Genomic DNA, 22,351 nt, shown 5'->3' on the forward strand with positions numbered 1-22,351 from the left:
ATAAGGGCGTGCACGGGTGTGTTTGTGGTTTCATGGCCGAGGAATGCGTGAATCCGGGAAATATTTTTGAGTTTGAGACGGCAGGAAGAGGCGAGGGCTTGGATATGTGGTTTGAAAGAGAGCGCAGAGTCGAGGATCACCCCAAGGCACTGAGCGTGCGGGACTGGGGAAAGAGAGCAGCCATTGATGGATAGGTCTGGTGGAGGGGTAGAGTGAGATGGGGGAAAGATGATGAATTTTATTTTGTCCAGTTCAGTTTGAGAAAGCAAGCAGAAAAGAAGGCTGAGATAGCAGACAGACATTGTGGGATTTTGGTCAGTAGGGAGGTGAGATCAGGTCCAGATAGGTAGATCTGCGTGTCATCGGCGTAGAGGGGATACTGCAAACCGTGGGATTCTATGAGCTGTCCCAGGCCGAAGGTGTAGAAGGAGAAGAGTAGGGGTCCTAGGACCGCCACAGATCTAGTACCCTGCAGATATGTGATAAAGATTTATGGCTGGGTACCATGATTATATATATTTTTAGCCTGATTTAAAAAAAATATTGACTGCTCATGCCATGATCCCAGCAATGGTAGTATCCCAGTACTCTGCCCTCACAAATCTCTTATTTGCCTATACAATGTATGAGCTTGAGATGCTCTGTAATGTTTTACTGTAGCAGTGTTCAGTTCAATTGGCCACATAAAACAAAAAAAAATTTTTATTGCTAATTTCCCAAGTAACCTAAACTTAGAAAAAAAAATATTTTTTTTTAATCCTCATGGTTAAGATGCAAAATTTAAAAGAAATGTCAGCAGGTTTTTCTAAGTACATTTGATAGCAGTTTGATGCAGGGACAAACCCTGAATCCAGTGAGTAGCAGTTGTGATAGAATCGGTTGCAGATTTCTCGTTCGCCTTATTGGGGGACACAGAGACCATGGGTGTATGCTGCTGCCACTAGGAGGCTGACACTATGCACAAAAAAAAGTTAGCTCCTCCTCCGCAGTGTACACCCCACCGACCGGCAGGGAATTCCTCAGTTTAGCTTAGTGTCAGTAGGAGGTGAACACGGGTCTTTCATTAGACCCTTATCTACCTCAAGGTGCGTCGTTCCTTTTCAGGTTCCGGAGGGATACAGTGTGAAGAGTCACAGCTGTACTCCCACAAAGAGACTGAGTACGGCGTGTACTGCCACCCCGTATCCTCATAGGTCTCTACAGCAGGACCAAGAGCTCAGCACGGATGCGTGCCAGCGATCCAGATGGTCCTCGCTCCCCGTCTCCCACCCACTCGCCCACCAGAGCCTGTCGGTCTGGATGAGACACGGACACTACAGAAGACAGACAGCGTGGGATATTGAGGTACCTTTATTGAATGCCAGACGGAGGTAAGTATGGGGGCCGAGTCGCGTCCTCCTCATCCCTAGATGGGCATCTCGGTGGCTCCAATCTTATTCAAAGTGGCCACTGCGGCCGCCGCAATTATTCCTGGCCCTTGCGTCAGAAGGGGCCTTGCCCGCCGTTTTCCCCCCCGCCTTCAGTCCTGGGCCCAGCAGATAGCAGCGGCGCTCTGCAGAGCGGTTGCCGCGGCAGCGCTGCGGGACCTCCGCGCTGACAGGCGGCCACCGCTATTAATTTAGGCCCCGGCTTCATTTCGGGCCTTCCTCTGCGTCGCGGCCACGCCCCCCGCCCCTTTCTTCTAAGCGGGCTTCTCTCCCGCCCGTTCCAGGCCCTCCCACCGCCTCCTTCTTGCACCCCAGCCTATTCTTGGCCAGCGGGCGGTGCCTCCTTCAGCCTGGCAGTTAGCGCCGCCCTTCTTCTTCCCCTGGAAGCGCGCGTTTTCCCATTTCTCTCAGGCGGTCACCATCTTCCCAGCCTGTCAGCCGGATGCCGTTCTGTCAGCCGGATATCTCTCTCTAGGCCTGTCAGCCGGATTTCGCTCTGACCTGCAGCTGCAGACAAGCCGGATAGCATTGTCTCTGGGGACACCGGACTGTGAGTAGCACTGCATCTGCAGACTGACACCCTCCTCTGCCTTCTGTCCCCCAACCTTCCGGCACTACCTCAGTTATCACAATGTCTAACTCTAAATCTGATTGTGCCCGCTCTACGGTCCCCCCCTGCACTCTAGTCAAGTACTTTGCGTGCTCTTCTTGCAATCGCAAACTTCCCTCAGGTCAGTCCACTCCCCTCTGCCTGGACTGTAGCAATCCAATTCAGCCTGACGCCGCCCATGAACCATATATGGCCCCATGTGAGAATGAACCCCCCATGCCTGGCTGGGCTTCATCTCTTTCTCAATCAGTGGCAGACCTCACCAGGGTGTCTCAGTCCCTGGTAGCCGCCCTGGATAAGTTGCCCCTGGACACTTCTGCAGGGTCCAGCAGGTCTCAAGAGATTCCGTCTGAGTCAGCCAGCGTTAGGCGCAAAAGACCCAGGCAGGATCTCCAGCCGGAATCCTCTCCTCGTCCCATCTCACCGCATAGTCCGTCTCAGCAGCCTCCTTCCCGGGCCTCCTCTCCCGTGTCAGGTGAAGCGTTCTCAGACAGGTCTTCTGAGGGGATTTTAGAGCTGGATTCGGACCAGGATGCGAACATGAAGGTTACAGTGCAGAACCTCATTGCAGCGATTCACCAGACCTTCGAAATTGCTGACCCCCCTGCGAAATCCTCAGATCAGGAGGTTTCGTTCAGACGGGCGGAAACACCCTCCAGGGTATTTCCTTTCCATTCCGAGTTTGGAAAGATTTTTACCAGGGAAAGAGAAGATCCGACCAGACGCTTTCAAAGAGGAAAGTGTCTCGGCGTACTGTACCCGTTTGCAAAAGAGCTCACGGACAACTGGGCTGCTTCTCCCTCGGTGGACCCGCCTGTGTCCAGACTTTCTAATAACACGGTTCTCCCGCTTTCAGGCGTGGCGGCTCTAAAGGATTCTAATGATAGGATTATAGAATCCCTAGCTAAGTCTGCCTTTGAAGCGGCTTCAGCGGCGTTATGTCCAAGCTTTGCTTCATCTTGGGCAGCAAAAGCCATAGCTACTTGGGCAGAGGATCTTCGTCAGGGCATCCTAGATAAAGCACAACCAGAGCGATTGGCCGATCTCGCCAATCAGATTTCCCATTCGGGGGATTATCTGCTTTCTGCTTCTTTGGATGCCGCATCCTGCGCGGTTCAGGCGGCAAGCAACGTTGTGGCAATCCGACGTACAATTTGGCTCAAGGCCTGGCAGGCGGACTTGTCTTCTAAGAAGTCTCTTACTAATCTGCCTTTTCAGGGAGTACACCTCTTTGGATCCCAATTGGACCAGATTATTAAGGACGCCACCGGAGGCACGAGTTCCCTTCTCCCTCAGTCTAAGCCTCGCAGACCTCCACTAAGGCGTCAGTTTCGACCCTTTCGGGCTTTCCGCCGTTTCAATACGGCGGAGAACCCATCCAACCAACAAAGACCGCAGGCGTGCCAAGATAGAAAGTTTCCTTCAGACCCACTCCTTTCTGGTGATCCCACTCTTCCCAGGGCAGACCATCCAGATCCAGGTCTGGACGGTCTACATCTGCATGACTATCGTCGGACTCCCGAGGGTCCCTTCCGATTGGGAGGTCGACTTCTCTTCTTCAGGGACGTTTGGCTGGCCTCAGTAGAGGACGCTTGGGTCAGGGAGGTTGTATCGTCATGATACAAGATAGAGTTCGTTTCTCTTCCACCGAATCATTTCTTCGAATCCCGTCCTCCAAAGGATCCAGCCTTGATTCCGGGGTTCTTTATGGCCATCATCTCTCTCCTCAGTTCCGGGGTGATTGTGCCCGTTCCCGTCTCGGAGCGGTTCACAGGATTTTATTCGAACCTTTTTGTGGTGCCAAAAAAAGGCGGGGCGGTCCGACCCATCTTGGATCTCAAGCTTCTCAACAAGAGAGTACGCCTTCGCCACTTCCGGATGGAGTCGGTTCGTTCGGTAATCGCTTCCATGGAGGAGCAGGAATTCATGTGTTCAATAGACATCCAAGATGCCTATCTACACGTGCCCATATTCTCCGGACATCAGAAGTTCCTGCGTTTTGCGATACGCCAGGAACATTACCAGTTCGTCGCGCTCCCCTTCGGTCTCGCCACCGCTCCCAGATCATGGCTGCGCTGATGGCCTTGTTGAGGATCAGAGGTCTCGTTCTTTTTCCGTACTTCGGCGATATTCTGATCAAAGCTTCCTCTTTTCAACAGGCTCGCCTAAGTTTGACGATCATCCTAGACACCCTTTCCAATTTCGGGTTGATCGTCAACAGGAAAAAGTCTTGTCTGATTCCTTCTCAACGTCTTGTGTTTCTGGGCCTACTGTTCGACACGCGTCGGTCAAGGGTCTTTCTGCCACGAGAGAAGATTCTTTCCCTGCAGCAGGATGTACGATCGCTGCAGACCACACCATTTCCGTCCCTCTGAACAGCTATGAGGGTCCTGGGAAAGATGGTGGCGGCGATAGAGGCAGTTCCCTTTGCTCAATTTCACGCCAGACCTCTCCAGCACGCCATTCTGTCGAGGTGGAACAGGTCGGCTCTGTCCCTGGATCGCCCTGTACGTCTTTCATGCCTGGTCAAGCGGTCACTCAACTGGTGGTTGATGTCACCTCTTATCCACTTGGGTCGGTCTTTTCTTCCCTTTCACTGGCAGATTGTAACAACGGATGCCAGCCTCCTCGGCTGGGGTGCAGTGTTCCGCCATCACACTGTTCAGGGTCGTTGGTCGACTCAGGAATCAGCTCTGCCGATCAACGTCCTAGAGATACGAGCGATCCATCTGGCTCTCGTCCACTGGGAAAGGCTCCTCAGGGGCCTGCCGGTCCGGATTCAGACAGACAATGCCACAGCGGTGGCATATGTCAACCGCCAAGGAGGGACACGGAGTGTCTCAGCCCTGGCAGAAGTGTCCAAGATCCTTCAGTGGGCAGAGATTTCGGTACCGACAATCTCCGCGGTACACATTCCCGGCTCAGACAACTAGGCTGCCGACTTTCTCAGCCGCGAGGGTCTCGCGGCAGGAGAGTGGTCCCTACATCCGGAGGTTTTTCTTCAGCTCTGCAGTCGTTGGGGAACCCCGGACGTGGATCTGCTAGCTTCTCGCCTCAACAGGAAGGTCCCACAGTTTGTATCCAGAGCTCGAGATCCTCTCGCAGTGGGCGCCGACGCTCTGGCCATTCCTTGGTCACAGTTCGAGCTCCCCTACCTGTTTCCTCCCCTGCCTCTTCTTCCCAAGCTGTTGAAGAAGATCAAAGCAGAAGGAATTCCAGTCATTCTAATCGCCCCGAATTGGCCCAGAAGGTCTTGGTTCGCGGACATTGTCAACCTTCTCGCGGACGCCCACTGGAAGCTTCCAGACAGGGCAGATCTGCTGTCTCAAGGTCCGATTTGCCACCCCAATTCTCGGCCGCTCAATTTAACGGCGTGGCTGTTGAGACCGAGGTTTTGAAACGAGCAGGATTCTCCGGTCGAGTAATTCATACCATGATCCGAGCCAGGAAGCCATCATCTTCCAAAACTACCGTACTTGGAAGGCCTATTTCACTTGGTGTGAGGCCAATAGCATCGCGCCTATGTGCTTTTCGCTCCCTTCCGTTCTGGCGTTTCTTCAGGCAGGGCTGGATGCGGGGCTTGCTCTCAGTTCCTTGAAGGGTCAAGTTTCGGCACTGTCCATTTTATTTCAGAAGACTTTGGCCTCCTGCCCTCAGGTCAAAACCTTTCTTCAGGGCGTGGCTCACACGGCTCCTCCGTATCGAGCGCCCGTGGATCCATGGGATCTTAATCTGGTTCTTGACGTTCTGCAAGGTTCTCCCTTTGAACCTCTCAGAGAAGTCTCCTTTTCCCTTCTCTCCTGGAAGGTAGCCTTTCTGGTGGCCATCACCTCCATCCGGCGCGTGTCGGAATTGGCGGCTCTTTCTTGCCGCTCTCCTTTCCTGGTACTTCACCAGGACAAGGTAGTTCTGCGGCCTCCGCCCTCTTTTCTTCCGAAGGTGGTGTCCTCCTTTCACCTCAATGAGGATATTGTTCTGCCGTCCTTCTGTCCGAGTCCAACTCACCCTCGGGAGCGGTCCCTGAACAAGCTGGATCTGGTCAGGGCGATGAGTCTGTCTGTCTAGGACGTCTTCCTTGTGAAAGACAGACTCTTTTCGTCATTCCAGATGGGGCGCGGAAAGGCCACCCGGCTTCCAAAGCTACTATTGCTCGCTGGATCAGATCGGCAATTTTGGAGGCCTATCGGGTTAAGCATCGAGTGGCCCCTCCGGGGATCAGAGCGCTCTCTACCCGGGCAGTGGGTGCTTCCTGGGCGGTACGCCACAGAGCCTCCGTGCTGCAGCTTTGCAAAGCTGCAACCTGGTCTTCGGTTCACACGTTTGTGAAATTCTACAGGGCGGACGCCAGCCTAGGTAGAAGGATTCTGCAGGCAGCAGTGGTGAGTCCACTGGCCTGATGGAAGTTTGTTTCCCACCCCAGGGACTGCTTTGGGACGTCCCATGGTCTCTGTGTCCCCCAATAAGGCGAACGAGAAAACAGGATTTTTGGGTTGCTTACCGTAAAATCTGTTTCTCGGAGCCTTCATTGGGGGACACAGCACCCTCCCATTTTCTACAACTCCAGTTCTTACTTTGGTTGATTTGGTTACAGTTGAGTTGTTTGTTCTGTTTTCAATCTATTCTGTTACTTCTCCTACTGCTTTCTCACTAACTGAGGAATTCCCTGCCGGTCGGTGGGGTGTACACTGCGGAGGAGGAGCTAACCTTTTTTTGTGCATAGTGTCAGCCTCCTAGTGGCAGCAGCATACACCCATGGTCTCTGTGTCCCCCAATGAAGGCTCCGAGAAACAGATTTTAAGCAACCCAAAAATCCTGTTTTGGTAGAGGTCAGAATGCTGAGCTGTGTATAACCCTGGCCACACAACAGATTGGAAGCTTTCTGTGTACACTGTATAGCGACAGCTGCTAATCAGTGCTGGGAGTGTGGTTGGATTAGGAGGCATGAGGCAGCTGGTCCTGTGGTGATAATCTGATATAAAACTGGTTTTATTGAAAACACAGCACACTAATTGACACATCTCTGGAATCAGGGTCTCTGACCCTACACTATGCTGCATTTAGAATACGTAGCAAAAACCTGCCAGCAGGTTTGGTAGGTATGAGATACGACAATCACCTTGATATACAGCATTCCATAATGGGCGGCGTCGGACCAAAAGAGCGACACCCCTCGGACCGGACCGCCCCACTGTTGAGTATGATAAGTTATTTTTCTTCTCTTACAGGTTGGGGACTTATATACAGCATTATAGAATACTGAATATCAGCCCTGAAATGTGGTGACCGTATCTCATATCGGCCAAACCTGGTGTTAAGGTACTGTCACACTTAGCGATGTACCAGTGATCCCGACCAGCGATATGACGCGGTCAGGATCGCTGGTACATCGCTAAGTGGTCGCTAGTGAGCTGCCACACAGGCAGATCTCACCAGCGACATCGCAGGGGTCGGGGGTCGCTACTTACCTGTCACACTAGGCGATCCTGACGTCCTCCCGCCCGCGTCCACGCTCGTCACTCCACAGAAGCTGACGACGAGAAACGGTACAGGACGTTCTCGCGCGATCAGCGATAACCAGCGGGGGAGCGGGTTGTAGGTAAGTATCGCTAGCAATATCGCTTAGTGTGACAGTACCTTTAGGTTCCCTTTAAAAAAAATATATCATAGCCATCACTTTGGCTGAAAACAAAGTTGAAAATGCTAGAGCTCATAAAGATAGGTTTGATTTAATGTAAAGTAACAATGGGTGACTTGCAGGAAATACTGGGACTTGCTGCTAAATTTCCTGTTACATTGAACACATACTGTATAAAGCCGTGCACAGTTTTGTTACCATACTAAAAATAACATGGCAATTATTTTTCCCAGAAAAGCTGCTGTCTCTCTTGCCTGAATATGTTGTTCCATACACAATTCATCTTCTTGCGCATGATCCGGACTATGTGAAAATCCAAGATATAGAACAACTGAAAGATATTAAAGAGTAAGTCTACTATAATTATTTACATGGCAGCTACTATCTGAATCAAAGTACCAGTAACGCAGATGCATCACTTCCGTTTTTACTGACAAGTATTTGCGTAGTTGATTGTCTTAGGTTACAGCTGAGGTGTCATTCATTCATTCATTGTTTTGTCCATAATTTTCATTCATTGCTCTGTCCATGGTTTTCATAAAGAAAACACATACCTATTATAGCCCCTGGGCATGTTCACATGTGTCCATTATTTATTTACCTTTTTTCTGACCAATTGTCAGCAAAAAATAAAACTGAATAGATCGTAAAACTAATGTATAGTACTCGGATGCCTCACTCAAAATCTAAACAAACAGGCCAAAAATGGTTGAAGATAGGATTGAGCACACTGAAAAATTTTTTTTGTTTGTTTAATTTCCTCTCCTACATAAAAACAAGAGGTCTGAAGGAGGTTTCATATTGATGAACACCAGCATACTGTGTGGTATAAATGAAATGTTAGCTTTAATTCTGTCGATGGTTATTATTACAGCTGTAACTAGAGGTCAGCACATCTGCCAAATTTCTTAATTCAAGCGGAAAATTCTCAATGCAAATTGAAAGTTCCTTGATTGCAGTAAAAAAAAAAAAAAAAAAAGTGAATTATGCGTTAAGGTCTTGCAACCCCAAAGCATAATAAATGGCCTTGTCATTGTACGCCATCCCATGTGACCTTGCATGGTCACAGCGTTGAAGCCCAACCGGCGCCTGTTTAGAGGAGACAGAAACCAGAGTGGGTACATTAGGAAGCAGTTGAAGACTGGCAGGGACAGAGATGGGTTTTTTTTTGTTTTTTTTTCATCCCCTTCACAGCCCAGACAAATCCAGCTTGAAAGATAGTCTGCTGGCTGTCATTTTGATGGATTTATGTGAATTGATTTGGCTAAATATAAAAATTTTCTAAAATAGTAAGCATATTTGATTAACTTAGAATCGTTTGCTCATCCTTGGTTGGTAAAAATGTATGTAGGAAAAAACACACTTAAAAAAAAAAATCCCCTTTATCTCACTTTATTCTGGTGGCTAAGACATTGTAATGTTTCTATCTGCATAACTACATGAGTTTGTTTTTTTCTTTTATTAAATAACAGTGCTCATATAGAGGTGCAAACGACACGTTAACTTTATTCCTGGGTCAATGCAATTGCAGCGAACTGAACACAGTTTTTGCACCTATGTGTTATCACAGGTAGGAAAGTTGAATTTGCTACTATGCAATATCATTGGAAATGATATTCTTTTTTTTTTTTTTTTTTGTTTCGGAAGCCTGCATAGCATGCATTCGCAAAATTTTATTTACTTTGAAAATGTCACTACAAATTTCAAAGCAGCCTTTTTAGCTAAAGCCAATTGTGGATCTAGCAGGAAGGACATGTATACATAAATGTATATATTTATATATACATTGGGGAAGAAAGTTAGTCAGCCACCAATTCTGCAAGTTATCCCACTTAAAAAGATGAGAGGCCTGTAATTGACATCATATGTAGACCACAACTATGAGAGTCAAATGAGAAGGCAAATCCAGAAAATCACCTTGTCTGATTTGGCAAGATTTATTTTGCAAATTATGGTGGAAAATAAGTATTTGGTCATTAACAAAAGTTCATCTCAATATTTTGATAAATATTTTTATTTGGCAATGAGAGGTCAAACGGTTTCTGTAAGTCTTCACAAGAATGCACACACTGTTGGTGGTATGTTGGCCCATTCCTCCATGCATATCTCCTCTAGAGCAGTATTGTTTTGGGCCTGTCTCTGGGCAGCACGTATTTTCAAATCCCTCCAAAGGTTTTCTACGGGTTTGAGAGCTGGAGACTGGCTAGGCCACTCCAGGACCTTCATATGCTTTTTACGAAGCCACTCCTTCGTTGCCCTGGCAGTGTGCTTGGGATCATTCATTCATTCCATCACGTGACCGCAGGTCCTATTAGTCACGTGACAGAAGGTCCTGAAGCTACAATGAAGTGCCTGAATGAGCAGCTGCTGCCGCGCGCCCTCGCAGGAGGAGGATGTTAGCACAGACACAGGAAGAGTCACTGGGGAGCTGGAAGCAGGAGCTATCATCGGAAGGTGAGTTAAGTGTTTATTTTATCATGTGCTTGCCAGCAGGGGGGAATATAGGGACGGGGGGCCCATGTGCATGCCTGCTGGGGGGAATATAGGGACGGGGGGCCCGTGTGCATGCCAGCAGGGAGGAATATAAGGAGGGGGGGCCGTGTGCATGCCAGCAGGGTGGAATATAGGGACGGGGGGGCTGTGTGCATGCCAGAAGGGGGAATATAGGGACTGGGGGCCGTGTGCATGCCAGCAGGGGGGAATATAAGGACTGGGGGCCGTGTGCATGCCAGCAGGGGGGAATATAAGGACTGGGGGCCGTGTGCATGCCAGCAGGAGGGAATATAAGGACTGGGGGCCGTGTGCATGCCAGCAGGGGGGAATATAGGGATGGGGGGGCCCGTGTGTATGCCAGCAGAGGGGAATATAGGGACAGGGGGCCCGTCTGCATGCCAGCAGGGGGGAATATAGGGACGGGGGCCGTGTGCATGTCAGCAGGGGGCCATATAGAGAGAGGGGCATATATATGATTTGAAAGACGGACACTGGCATTATAAGACATATCTCCATTTAACATAAATTTGGGGGTGCGTCTTATAATCAGGTGCATCTTATAAAGTGAAAAATACGGTGCTTTGGTTTGGTTTCAACAGACCATATGACATTCTCCCAATACTCTTCTGGATAATCTAAGTGCTCTCTAGCAAACTTCAGATGGGCCCAGACAGGTACTGGCTTAAGCAGGGTGACACGTCTGGCACTGCAGGATCTGAGTCCCAGGCGGCGTAGTGTGTTAAGGCCCCGTGACGCATCAGCGATCTTGCTGTGTGTGGCACGCATCAGCGACCAGACCCCCCCCCCCGCCCCCGCCGGGTATCGCTGATCGTGCAGGAATGTCCTGAGCCATTTTTTGATCGTTGGTCTCCCGCTGGCCAGCACGCATCGCTGTGTGTGGCAGCGGGAGACCAACGATCAGCGAGCTCCCAGCGCTGTAAGCAGACGCTGGGAGCTTGTATCCAAGGTAAATAGTGGGTAACTAAGCGCGCGCCGCTTAGTTACCCGCTGTGTACCTTGGATAGCTGCGTGCTCGCGCTGGGAGCTGGTATCCAAGGTACACAGCGGGTAACTAAGTGACACGCGCACTTAGTTACCCGATATTTACCTTGGATACCAGTGTCCTCGCTAGACCTGATCGCTGGTGAAATCTGCCTGTTTGACAGCTCACCAGCGATCATGTAGCGAGGCACCAGCGACCCAGACAAGGGCGTATCGTTGTCGGGATCGCTGGTGCATTGTTTAGTGTGACGGGACCCTTACTGATGGTTGCCTTTGTTACGGTGGTCCCAGTTCTATGAAGGTCATTCACTAGGTCCCCCTCATGTGGTTCTTGGATTTTTGCTCATTGTTCTTGTGATCATTTTGACCCCACGGGGTGAGATCTTGCGTGGAGCCCCAGATCGAGGGAGATTATCAGTGGTCTTGTATGTCTTCCATTTTCTTATTATTGCTCCCACAGTTGATTTCCTCACACCAAGTTGGCTTGCCTATTGCAGATTCAGTCTTCCCAGCTTCGTGCAGGGCTACAATTTTGTTTCTGGTGTCGTTCGACAGCTCTTTGGTCTTCACCATAGTGGAGTTTGGTGTGTGACTGAGGTTGTGGACAGGTGTCTTTTACAGTGATAACAAGTTCAAACAGGTGCCATTACTACAGGTAATGAGTGAAGGACAGAGGAGCCTCCTAAAGAAGTTACAGGTCTGTGAGAGCCAGAAATCTTGCATGTTTTTAGGTGACCAAATACTTATTTTTCCCTTCACCCATGACAGCACCACATGAGAGAGGGATCCGCCCCGCCAGGACAGGAACCTACTGAGACATAAGGGGCGGCACCTCTCCCCCGCTTCAGTTGGGTTCCTGTCCTGGAAGGAATCCCACTGTGGCGGTGCCTGTCATGGGCGAAGAGAAAGAAGACCCAGGCCCGTCCCGGCGCGGGAAGAACAGGTAGCTTACCTGTAGCGCCGGCCGTCGGGTCCTGGAAGCGCAGTCCCCGGGGTCCCTGGGGCTCCGGGTTCGTGCGGGCGTGGATGGGATCCCGGTGGCTCCGGGAAGCCCCCGCCGCGCCGCCCTCCCCTCGCGCACGCCGCATCTCGATCCCCGTGGCAGGGGAGAGACGCTGGCGTCTTCCGGCCGCTGACGTCAGCGGCGCTTGGAATGCTGGGTGCGCCGGCTGACGTCAGCAGAAGGCGACGGTGTAATGGCGCCGGGTGCGACGCCGGCCGGCTTTCTGAAGCGCTGGGCCGGCGGTCGCAGGGGGGAGGGGAGGAAGACGCTCACCAGGCGGAGGCATGCAAATTAAAAGGGGAAGACAGCGGTAGATCGGCAGTGCAAGATGGAGTCCGAGCAGGAACGTTCAGCGTCCCTGCCTCCCTCACAGCCCTCTGGCAGAAAGCATGGAAGCCATTCAAGCAGCAGTCGCCCCAGCCGCAGGTCGGGGCACTCCTCAAGGTCCAAAGAGCGCGGGTCAGGTGCTCCGACGCAGCCTCCAAATCCGGTACCCTTGATTACGGGTGGTGAGTGATCTTCGTGAATGTCAGCAGTATATTAATAGGGGGTTTTTCTATTGTATGCTTCACCCTGTAGGAAAGGCCCAGAAAAGCAGGAAGCAAGAAGAACAATAGGGATTGTGCTATATGTAAATCTCCCCTAGCAAGAGACTGGCAAAAAGATCTCTGTGCTTCGTGCATTCAGCGAACTATGGCGGAGGAAGCGCCTAGTTTCGCAGCCAATCTAATATCTGCCCTCAGGTCAGAAATGGAAGGCTCAATTAAGTCCTTATTGAAAAAAGGGAAAAAAAGCAGGAAGGATTTCCCTAGTTCCCCCTCAGATTCCGCATCAGTATCATCTCAGGCGGAAAAATCATCCTCCTCAGACTCCTCAGATAGTGACACAGGGGGTAAGCCATGTTTCCCTGTAGAAGATACAGATGCCCTCCTAAAGGCCATTAGAACCACAATGGGCCTACAGGAAGAAAGGGCGGCCAAAACCCTAGAGGACGTCATGTTTGGGGGGCTTCAGGAGAGGAAAAAACGAACCTTTCCAGTAAACGCGAAAATCCAAGCGCTTATTGAGAAGGAGTGGAAAAAGCCTGAAAAATCGGGGGCCCTTCCATCCGCTTCTAAGAGGCGATACCCCTTTGAATACAAGGATACGGAAATATGGGACAAAGTCCCAAAAATAGATGCAGCGGTGTCCAGGTCTTCCAAAAGGTCGACCCTGCCCTTGGAAGACGCAGGGGTTCTTAGAGACCCGCTAGACAAAAAAGCGGACTCATATTTGAGGCACGCATGGGAAGCAACAGCAGGAGGTCTTAAGCCGGCGATAGCGGGCACCTGCACGGCACGCTCCCTCATGATCTGGCTGCAGCAGTTAGAAGAGAAGCTGGCGTCAAGGGTCCCAAGAGAGAAGATCTTATCAGACATGTATCTCTTGCACGGGGCAGCGGCTTTTCTGGCAGATACCTCGGCGGACTCTATGCGATTAACAGCCAGAGCAGCGTCACTATCAAATGCTGCTAGACGCGCGTTATGGCTTAAGGGCTGTCCGGGTGACCTTCAGTCCAAGGCCAAATTGTGCTCTCTCCCCTGCGATGGCCGATTCCTGTTCGGCAAAAACTTGGACGATATTCTGGAGAAAGCAGGCGATAAGAAAAAAGGCTTCCCCAGATTCCCTATGGATCAGAGGAGACAGCCCTTTCGGAGGGGAAGATTCAATAGAGGACGTCCTCCCGCTGACAGGAGAAGATGGGAGGATAAAAAGAAGAAAGAATCAGGGTTTATGTTTGGTGGAGGCACCTCCACCTCCAAAAAGTCACCACAGTGACGCCAGTATTCCAGTAGGAGCGAGATTGGCACTCTTTTTCCAGGCCTGGGAAAAGATCTCCTCCAACACCTGGATTCTGAGCATCCTAAAAGAAGGCCTGAAAATCCCCTTTATTCGTCAGCCAAAATCCGTGGTCGTCATCACACCTATCAGGAAGATGACCGAAGAACAACTGGCCTTAGAAACAGAAATCCTGAGCCTGATAGACAAGCGGGTACTGTCCGAGGTGCCACGCTTACAGGAAGGAAAGGGGTTTTATTCGCCCCTTTTCCTAATAAAAAAACCGGATCGGTCATTCAGGACAATCATAAATCTCAGACGCCTCAATCTATGGATAAAGAACCCGACCTTCAAGATGGAATCAGTAACTACGGCAGTGAAGCTGCTACATCAAGATGGCTTCATGGCCGTAGTCGATTTAAAGGATGCGTATTACCACATCCCTATCCATCCAGATTACCAGAAATACCTGAGGGTAGCGCTTTATATTCAGGGCACACTAAGGCACTTTCAGTTCAGGGCTCTTCCGTTTGGCATATCCATAGCCCCGAGGGTCTTCACCAAGGTCATAGCGGAAGTGACAGCCTTTCTCCGGATTCACGATACGGTCATAATACCATACCTGGACGATTTTCTTATAGTGGGCAGTTCAGAGGACCACTGTACAGCACAGCTGACTCAGGTGATCAACACCTTGCAAGAGTTAGGGTGGATAGTCAATTTCAAAAAATCAAAATTACAACCCCTAAAGAAACAGACCTTCCTAGGATTTATACTGGACTCAGAAAGGCAAGAGTGTCTGCTCCCAGAGTCCAAGATAGAGAAGGTGCAAAATCTGGCCTTGGCGGGCCGAAACCAACCATGTATGACATTAAGAAAAGCAATGTCCCTGCTAGGTACCCTAACATCCTGTATTCCGGCGGTCAGGTGGGCTCAGTTTCACACCCGGCAACTCCAGAGGGAGATACTAAGAGCACAAAGATCGCTAAGAGGGCGTTTGGAAGGAAAGCTGGAGCTTTCCTTAAAAACCAGAGACTCTCTCAACTGGTGGTTGAACGAGACAAATCTGACCTTAGGAATACCATGGGACAGACAGGCGACAGATATAATTTTAACAGATGCAAGCTCCTCGGGGTGGGGGGCACACCTAAGGGGCCTCATAGGTCAGGGTTCCTGGACACCTCAAGAAAGGAAGGCATCCTCCAACCTGAGAGAACTGTGGGCAGTGGGCAAGGCCCTAAACCACTTCATTCCGCTACTCCAGGGTCAAGATGTACGCATCATGTCAGACAACAAGGTAGCAGTGGCATACATCAACCACCAAGGAGGGACAAGATCACACTCCTTAATGGAAGCAGCAACAAACATTCTGAGCAGGGCAGAGGATCACCTACACTCCGTGACAGCCCTACACATAAAAGGGGCAGAAAACATAGAGGCAGATTTCCTGAGTCGCAATACCCTGAGGCAAGGAGAATGGGCACTAAACCGATCCATTTTTCAAAAGTTAATTCAGCTTTGGGGGGAACCGGTGATAGACCTCTTTGCAAACAAGCACAACAGGCAAACAGAAAGGTTCTGCTCTCTAAACCCAAGGGAAAACCCATGGGCAGTGGACTCATTGCACATCCAGTGGAACTTCAGACTGGCTTACGCGTTCCCCCCCAGTAGCTCTGATCCCGACTGTGGTAAGAAAAATCAGAAACGATCAAGCCAGGGTGATTCTAATAGCTCCATTTTGGCCAAAAAGGCCCTGGTTCGCTCTGCTACGGAAGATGTCCCTCTCCGATCCTTGGGTTCTGCCAGAAATCCCGGACCTACTAGTTCAGGGTCCAATATTACACGCTCAGGTCAAAGGATTCCATCTGACGGCGTGGAATTTGAAAGGTCGCTTTTAATAGATAGGGGGTTCTCCCCTGGGCTGGTGGCCACTCTGCAAAAAAGCAGGAAACCGGTGACTACTAACATCTACGGCAGAACATGGGATAAGTTCCTACAGTTCTTGGGTAAGCCGTTAGGGAAAGAACCTCCGATTAGTGACATCCTAGAGTTCTTACAATCTGGGTTGCAGATGGGGTTAGCAGTAAACACACTTAAGGTTCAGGTGTCGGCACTAGGGGCGCTCTACAATTGCAAACTGGCATCAGATAGGTGGATAGCCAGATTTATTAAATCCTGCCATAGAGCTAGACCTATTCCAATACCTAGAATAGCCCCCTGGGATTTAAACCTGGTGTTAGAAGCCCTTACAAAAGAACCGTATGAGCCATTACATCAGCTACCCCTAAAGTTTTTGACCCTAAAAACGATCCTGTTAGTAGCCCTCACATCAGCCCGCAGGATAAGCGACTTACAGGCTCTCTCAGTAAATCCTCCTTATACGCAAGTCTTTCAGGATAGGGTAGTGTTAAGAACAGACCCCAGTTATCTGCCCAAGGTAGTGTCAGATTTCCATCGGGGTCAGGAAATTGTTCTTCCATCCTTTTGCGAAAATCCAAAAAATCTGGGGGAGGAAAAATTCCATAGTCTGGATGTTAAAAGAGCTCTTGTAGAATATATATCTGCCACTAGCCAGTGGAGGAGGTCACAGTCCCTATTCGTAGCTTTTCAGGGTGCCAGGAAAGGCTATGGGGTTTCAAAAGGGACTATTGCTAGATGGATCAGGGAAGCCATTAGTGTAGCCTATTCAGCTAGTGGTATCCCGATTCCTGACGGCATCAAGGCTCATTCCACCAGAGCCGTGGCGACCTCCTGGGCTGAAAAGGCAGAGGTATCAATCGAACAAATTTGTAAGGCCGCTACCTGGGCCTCACCTTCAACCTTCTTTAAGCACTATAGATTAAATCTATCCTCCTCTGCTGACTTAACCTTTGGTAGAAGGGTGCTGCAAGCGGTGGTCCCTCCCTAAGGTGTTTCGAAGTCTCCAAAAATCTCTCATGTGGTGCTGTCATGGGTGAAGGGAAAACCACCATGGTTACTTACCGGTAGCCGGTTTTTCCGGAACCCATGACAGCACCCGTACATTCCCCCCCTTTTTCACTGTATGGTGTGCACAATTAGTAGGGTGTTTTGAGTGTTGTGGTGTTGGATAAACATGTAACTAACCGGGAAGTCCTCTCAATGCTCTGTAACCCAACTGAAGCGGGGGAGAGGTGCCGCCCCTTATGTCTCAGTAGGTTCCTGTCCTGGCGGGGCGGATCCCTCTCTCATGTGGTGCTGTCATGGGTTCCGGAAAAACCGGCTACCGGTAAGTAACCATGGTGGTTTCCACTATAATTTGATAAGCCTTGCCAAATCAGACAAGTTTATTTTCTGGATTTGTTTTCTCATTTTGACTCTCATAGTTGTGGTCTACCTATGATGTCAATTACAGCAATTACAGGCCTCTCTCATCTTTTTAAGTGGGAGAACCTGCACAATTGATGGCTGACTAAATACCTTTTTTCCCCACTGTGTGTGTGTGTATGTGTGTGTGTGTGTGTGTGTGTGTGTGTGTGTGTATATATATGTGTGTGTGTGTATATATATATATATATATATATATATATATATATATATATATATATATATATATATATATATATATATATATATATATATATATATATATAATATGTGTGTGTATGTATGTGTACATATATATATATTATAAAGCTTTCATTACTTTTCAATCCACTTCTGTTTTGAGGTCAAAATTTACATAAAAAAACTTTTTTCGTGTGAAACCACGATGTTTGATTCTTTTAGGCTGTGTGCCCACGTAGCGATTTTTAAGCGTTTTTGCCGCAATTTTCGGTGCGACAACGCTGCGAAAACGTTTAAAAATCGTGTACAGAACGCCCCCCATGCATTCCTATGGCATTCCGCACATGCTGTGCTAATGCTGCGCTTTTTTCCGCGGCGGAATCGCATCGCGGAAAAAATCGCAGCATGCTCATTCTTTTGTGTGGAATCGCAAACAATTGCCGCGATTCCGCACCCATAGGAATGCATGAGAACCGCTTACTTCCCGCATGTGGCTATGCCCACCATGCGGGAAGTTAAGCATCTCATGTGCGGTTGGTACCCACGGTGTGGAGGAGAGGAGACTGTCCTCCAGGCCCTGGGTACCATACCCCTGTAAAAAAAAGAATAAAAAATCGGGGTATATTTACCATCCGGCGTCCCGCGCTGCATTCCCGGCCTAAGCGTTCCCAGTAATGCCTTGCGGCAAGGCCCTGTAATGACGTAGTCTCGCGTGACTCTAGCGGTCTCGCGAGATCGCTATAGCAACGCGAGACTACGTCATCACAGGTCTCGCAAGGCATTACTGGGAACGCTGAGGCCCGGGAATGCAGCGCGGGACGCCGGAAGGTAAATATACCCCGATTTTTTTTATTTTTTTTAGCATTTTAACATTCTATCTTTTACTATTGATGCCGCATAGGCGGCCTCAATAGTAAAAACCTGGTCACACTTGTCAAACACTATGTTTGACGAGTGTGACCAACCTGTCAATCACTTTCCAAGCGATGCTTCAAATCGCTTGGAAAGTGCTTGAATATCGCACGCGAAAATCGCGGTGAAATCGCGCGGAAAAAAACGCGCGATTTCTGGGAAGGAGTCCAGTTTTTAGTGAGCGTTTTAAAACGCTACGTGGGCACATAGCCTAAAAGAAAACCTATTGGCACGATTTTGTAGAAGAAATCTGCTATGTCGTTCTCCACTCATCAAATATATCAATTTAAACTGTATTACTGCGTAATTGCAGCTGTCTTTACTGTTCATTAACAAAATTGTGCTGATAGGTTCTCTTTAAGGCTTTCCATGCAGTGTTTTTCTTCCTATCAAAATGAAGGATGACTCGTACCACCGCGGACTCTTCTAAAAGACATTTGGGTCTGACCGTTTTAGGGGTTCACTCTCTCCGGTAGGCATTAGGCCTTAAATAGCATTCACACAGGCCATGTAGCTTGAGTACAAGCACATTCAATTTTTATTGCTTTCCACAGCACCAAAAACAAACTCCTAATCTAAAGCCCTAGCTTTGTCCTCTAATTACACAAAATAGACCGTGGCTACTCATAAATAACTAAGCTATCTTCGACTCGGTCACACAAAACGACTATTGTCCATAGCAACCATTAAAACTTAGTTTGGTGCACACTTCCTGTGCCGACTTTTCTCAGAGAGGGATTCTGGTCTGTCTCATTCTTTAGCGCCAAGACGCATCCAGTCTGGTCAGCTTCCCTGAGCTTGACTGTCTAAAGTGAAGATATATCCTTGTTATAAGCAGGCTAGTCAGGTGATCTAGAAAACCAAAATTAATAACCCTTAGAACATAGTTTTTTTGTAAATTTAAAATACCATGTAGGACCCAATAAAAATAATAATCGAGACATGCGAGGGTCATACAGAAGTCTTGAGTCAGGTGAAAATCATGAAATAATAAATAAAAAAATACATGGAAATTACTACGGGAATAGTGTCTTGCCCTTTAGTGACCCTTCCTGACAGCGGAGATTGATACCATAGGGATTCGACACGGCGCCTCTGCTCAGCGTCAGCCGTCCCCAACTGACCCTCACCGGACCTCCCTAAACAAGCCACCACCAACACCCAATAAAGTGCTTGCAATCATACCTAACCTGGTGTGCGTGGGCCCCTCATCCCCTGTCCTGGTGTGCGTGGGCCCCTCATCCCCTGTCCTGGTGTGCGTGGGCCCCTCATCCCCTGTCCTGGTGTGCGTGGGCCCCTCATCCCCTGTCCTAGTGTGTGTGGCCGCCTCATCCCCTGTCCTGGTGTGCGTGGCCGCCTCATCCCCTGTCCTGGTGTGCGTGGCCCCCTGATCCCCTGTCCTGGTGTGCGTGGCCCCCTGATCCCCTGTCCTGGTGTGCGTGGCCCCCTGATCCCCTGTCCTGGTGTGCGTGGCCCCCTCATCCCCTGTCCTGGTGTGCATGGCCCCCTCATCCCCTGTCCTGGTGTGCGTGGCCCCCATCAGAAAAACATTTAAAAAAAAAACAAAACAACAAAACATTGCGCTCTCACAGTGTCTTGTTCCGATGCCAGCAGCTGATTTATGATTGTAAGAAGTGCATGGCAGTGACGTCATGTGCTGCTTACAAACAGAGGACAGCTGCCGGAATATTCTCTGCTCTCCACGCTGGGATTATGTGCGTGAAGAGCAGTGAGTATTCATTGCTGTTTAATAGCGGGCACATTATCTGCTTCCTGCAGCGGCCCACGCCCATGGGAGTGGAGAGCAGTGATTATTCATTCCCTTAAAGGGAATCTGTTACCTCATTTTTGCCCTATGAGATGCGGCCACCACCATCAAGGGCTTATCTACAGCATTCTGTAATGCGGTAGATAAGCCCCTGATGTAACCTGAAAGATAAGAAAAACACGTTAGATTATACTCACCTGGGGGTCCGGTCCGATGGGTGTCGCGGTCCGGGTCCGGAGCCCCCCTCTGCTAGCGATGACGTCCTCCTCCTTATTTATTCTGCGGCTCCTGTGCAGGTGTACTTTATTTGCCCTATTGAGGGCAGAGTAAAGTACTGCAGTTCACAGGCGCCGGACCTCTCTGACCTTTCCCCGCGCCTGCGCACTGCAGTACTCTGCTCTGCCCTCATTAGGGCAGATATAGTACGCCTCCGCTGGAGCCGCGGCATAAGTAAGGAGGAGGACGTCATCGCTAGAAGATAGGAGGCGCCGGACCCCCAGGTGAGTATAATCTAACTCGTTTTTCTTATCGTTCAGGTTACATCGGGGGTTTATCTACAGCATTACAGAATGCTGTAGATAAGCCCCTGATGGCGGTGGCCGCATCTCATAGGGAAAAAAATAGGTGACAGATTCCCTTTAAGTAGCGGGCACTTGTGATCGCCCGGCGGCTGCGATGACTGTGCCCACTATTAAAGAGAAATTAATATTCACATGCAGCAGTCAATATTCATTTCTCTTTAGCAGCAGCACAGTGAATATTCATTTGTCTTAAGCAGCGAACACAGGCTTTAGTCGCAGCAGCCGGCTCTTGCCTCCTGTGTCCCACTGATCTGCCGCTGGTGCTCCCCCTCCATCTTGTGGGACCCTCACTCGAGTATAAGCCGAGGCGGGCTTTTTCAGCAAACATGCTGAAAAACTCTGCTTATACTCAGTATACTGTAATACTTGGTTGCACACCCTTTGGCATTGATGACAGCCTGCAAATATTTCTTGTAGCCATCTATAAGCTTCTTGCACTTCTCAGCTGGTATTTTCTCCCACTCTTCCTTTGCAGTTTGTTCAAGCTCTTGAATATTTGCAGAGTTCTTTTTCTCAATAGCAGATTTCAGCTCACCCCAAAGATTTTAAATGATTGAGGTCAAGACTCATTGCAGGCCATTTTAAAACGGTCCATTTTTTCTTTTTCAACCATTTCTGTGTATTTTTGGATGTGTGTTTTGGGTCAATGCCTTGCTGGAGAACCCATGATTTTCGACTCAAACAAAGTTTTCTTTCACTGGGTAGGATATTTAGCTCTAAAACTTTTGGTAATTGTCTGATTTCATGATTCCTGTGATACATTCAAGGCCTCCCCTACCAGTCACAACAAATCAAACCCACAGCACTATTCATCTTCCACCATGCTTAACTGTTGGGTGTTCTTTTCCTTATAAGCTTCATTGCGTCATCTATAAACTGTTTTGCATTGCTAAAAAAAAAAGCTTCTTTTTTTTTTCATCACAGAATATTATCCCAGATGGATTGTGGTTTGTCAAGGTAGTCTTTGGTAAAGCTCATTCGTTTCTTTTTTTTGTTTTCAGCAATGGTTTCTTCCTTAGCCTTCGCCCATAAAGCTCTGCTTGGTTAGTGTGCGGTGTATGGTACTTGATGAAACCATGACCCCAGACTGTTCCAGGTTGGCCTTCAGGTCTTTGGCTGTTTGACGTGGTGCTTTTTCCACCATTCCCTCCAATTTTCGAGAAGGCATCTCTTGTCAATCCCCCCACCCCCACTCCACGTCCAAGGAGGTTATAAATGGATCCATGCTTGGCAAACTTTTTAACATTGCACACAGTTAAAACTGGGATACCAAGGTATTTGGAGATGGCTTTATACCCCTTGAAAGTCTTGTGTTTTTGCTAATAATACCAGTTCTGATATCCTCAGAGTGCTCCTTTGCCTTCACCATTGAGACAAAGGAACAGGGCCTACTATCATGTGGCTTTTTAAAACATAGAAGTCATCATTCATTGCTAATTCATGTCACATAGGTACCGACAATCACAGGTCATTTTAACCCCTTTATGACATTGGGCGTATATTTACGCCAAAGTCGGACTCCCTTTTATGTGGGCTCCAGCGGTGAGTCCACATCTTTCCCGGGACATGTCAGCTGT

The 22,351-nt window shown here is 49.1% G+C and overlaps 1 protein-coding gene across 2 annotated transcripts in view; it reads left to right on the plus strand.

Annotated features, from left to right (window-relative positions):
- PDS5B (PDS5 cohesin associated factor B) overlaps positions 1-22,351 on the plus strand; it is a 238,732-nt gene that overhangs the window by 170,922 nt on the left and 45,459 nt on the right. For both annotated transcript variants that reach the window (XM_073583194.1, XM_073583193.1), the window contains exon 26: positions 7,906-8,020. In XM_073583194.1, coding sequence (XP_073439295.1) covers positions 7,906-8,020 — 115 coding nt within the window. The remainder of the gene's footprint in view (positions 1-7,905; positions 8,021-22,351) is intronic.

This window comes from Dendrobates tinctorius, unplaced genomic scaffold (genome assembly GCF_039654945.1).
Source record: "Dendrobates tinctorius isolate UK_male_01 unplaced genomic scaffold, ASM3965494v1 ptg000075l, whole genome shotgun sequence".
Taxonomy (NCBI): Eukaryota; Metazoa; Chordata; class Amphibia; order Anura; family Dendrobatidae; genus Dendrobates; species Dendrobates tinctorius.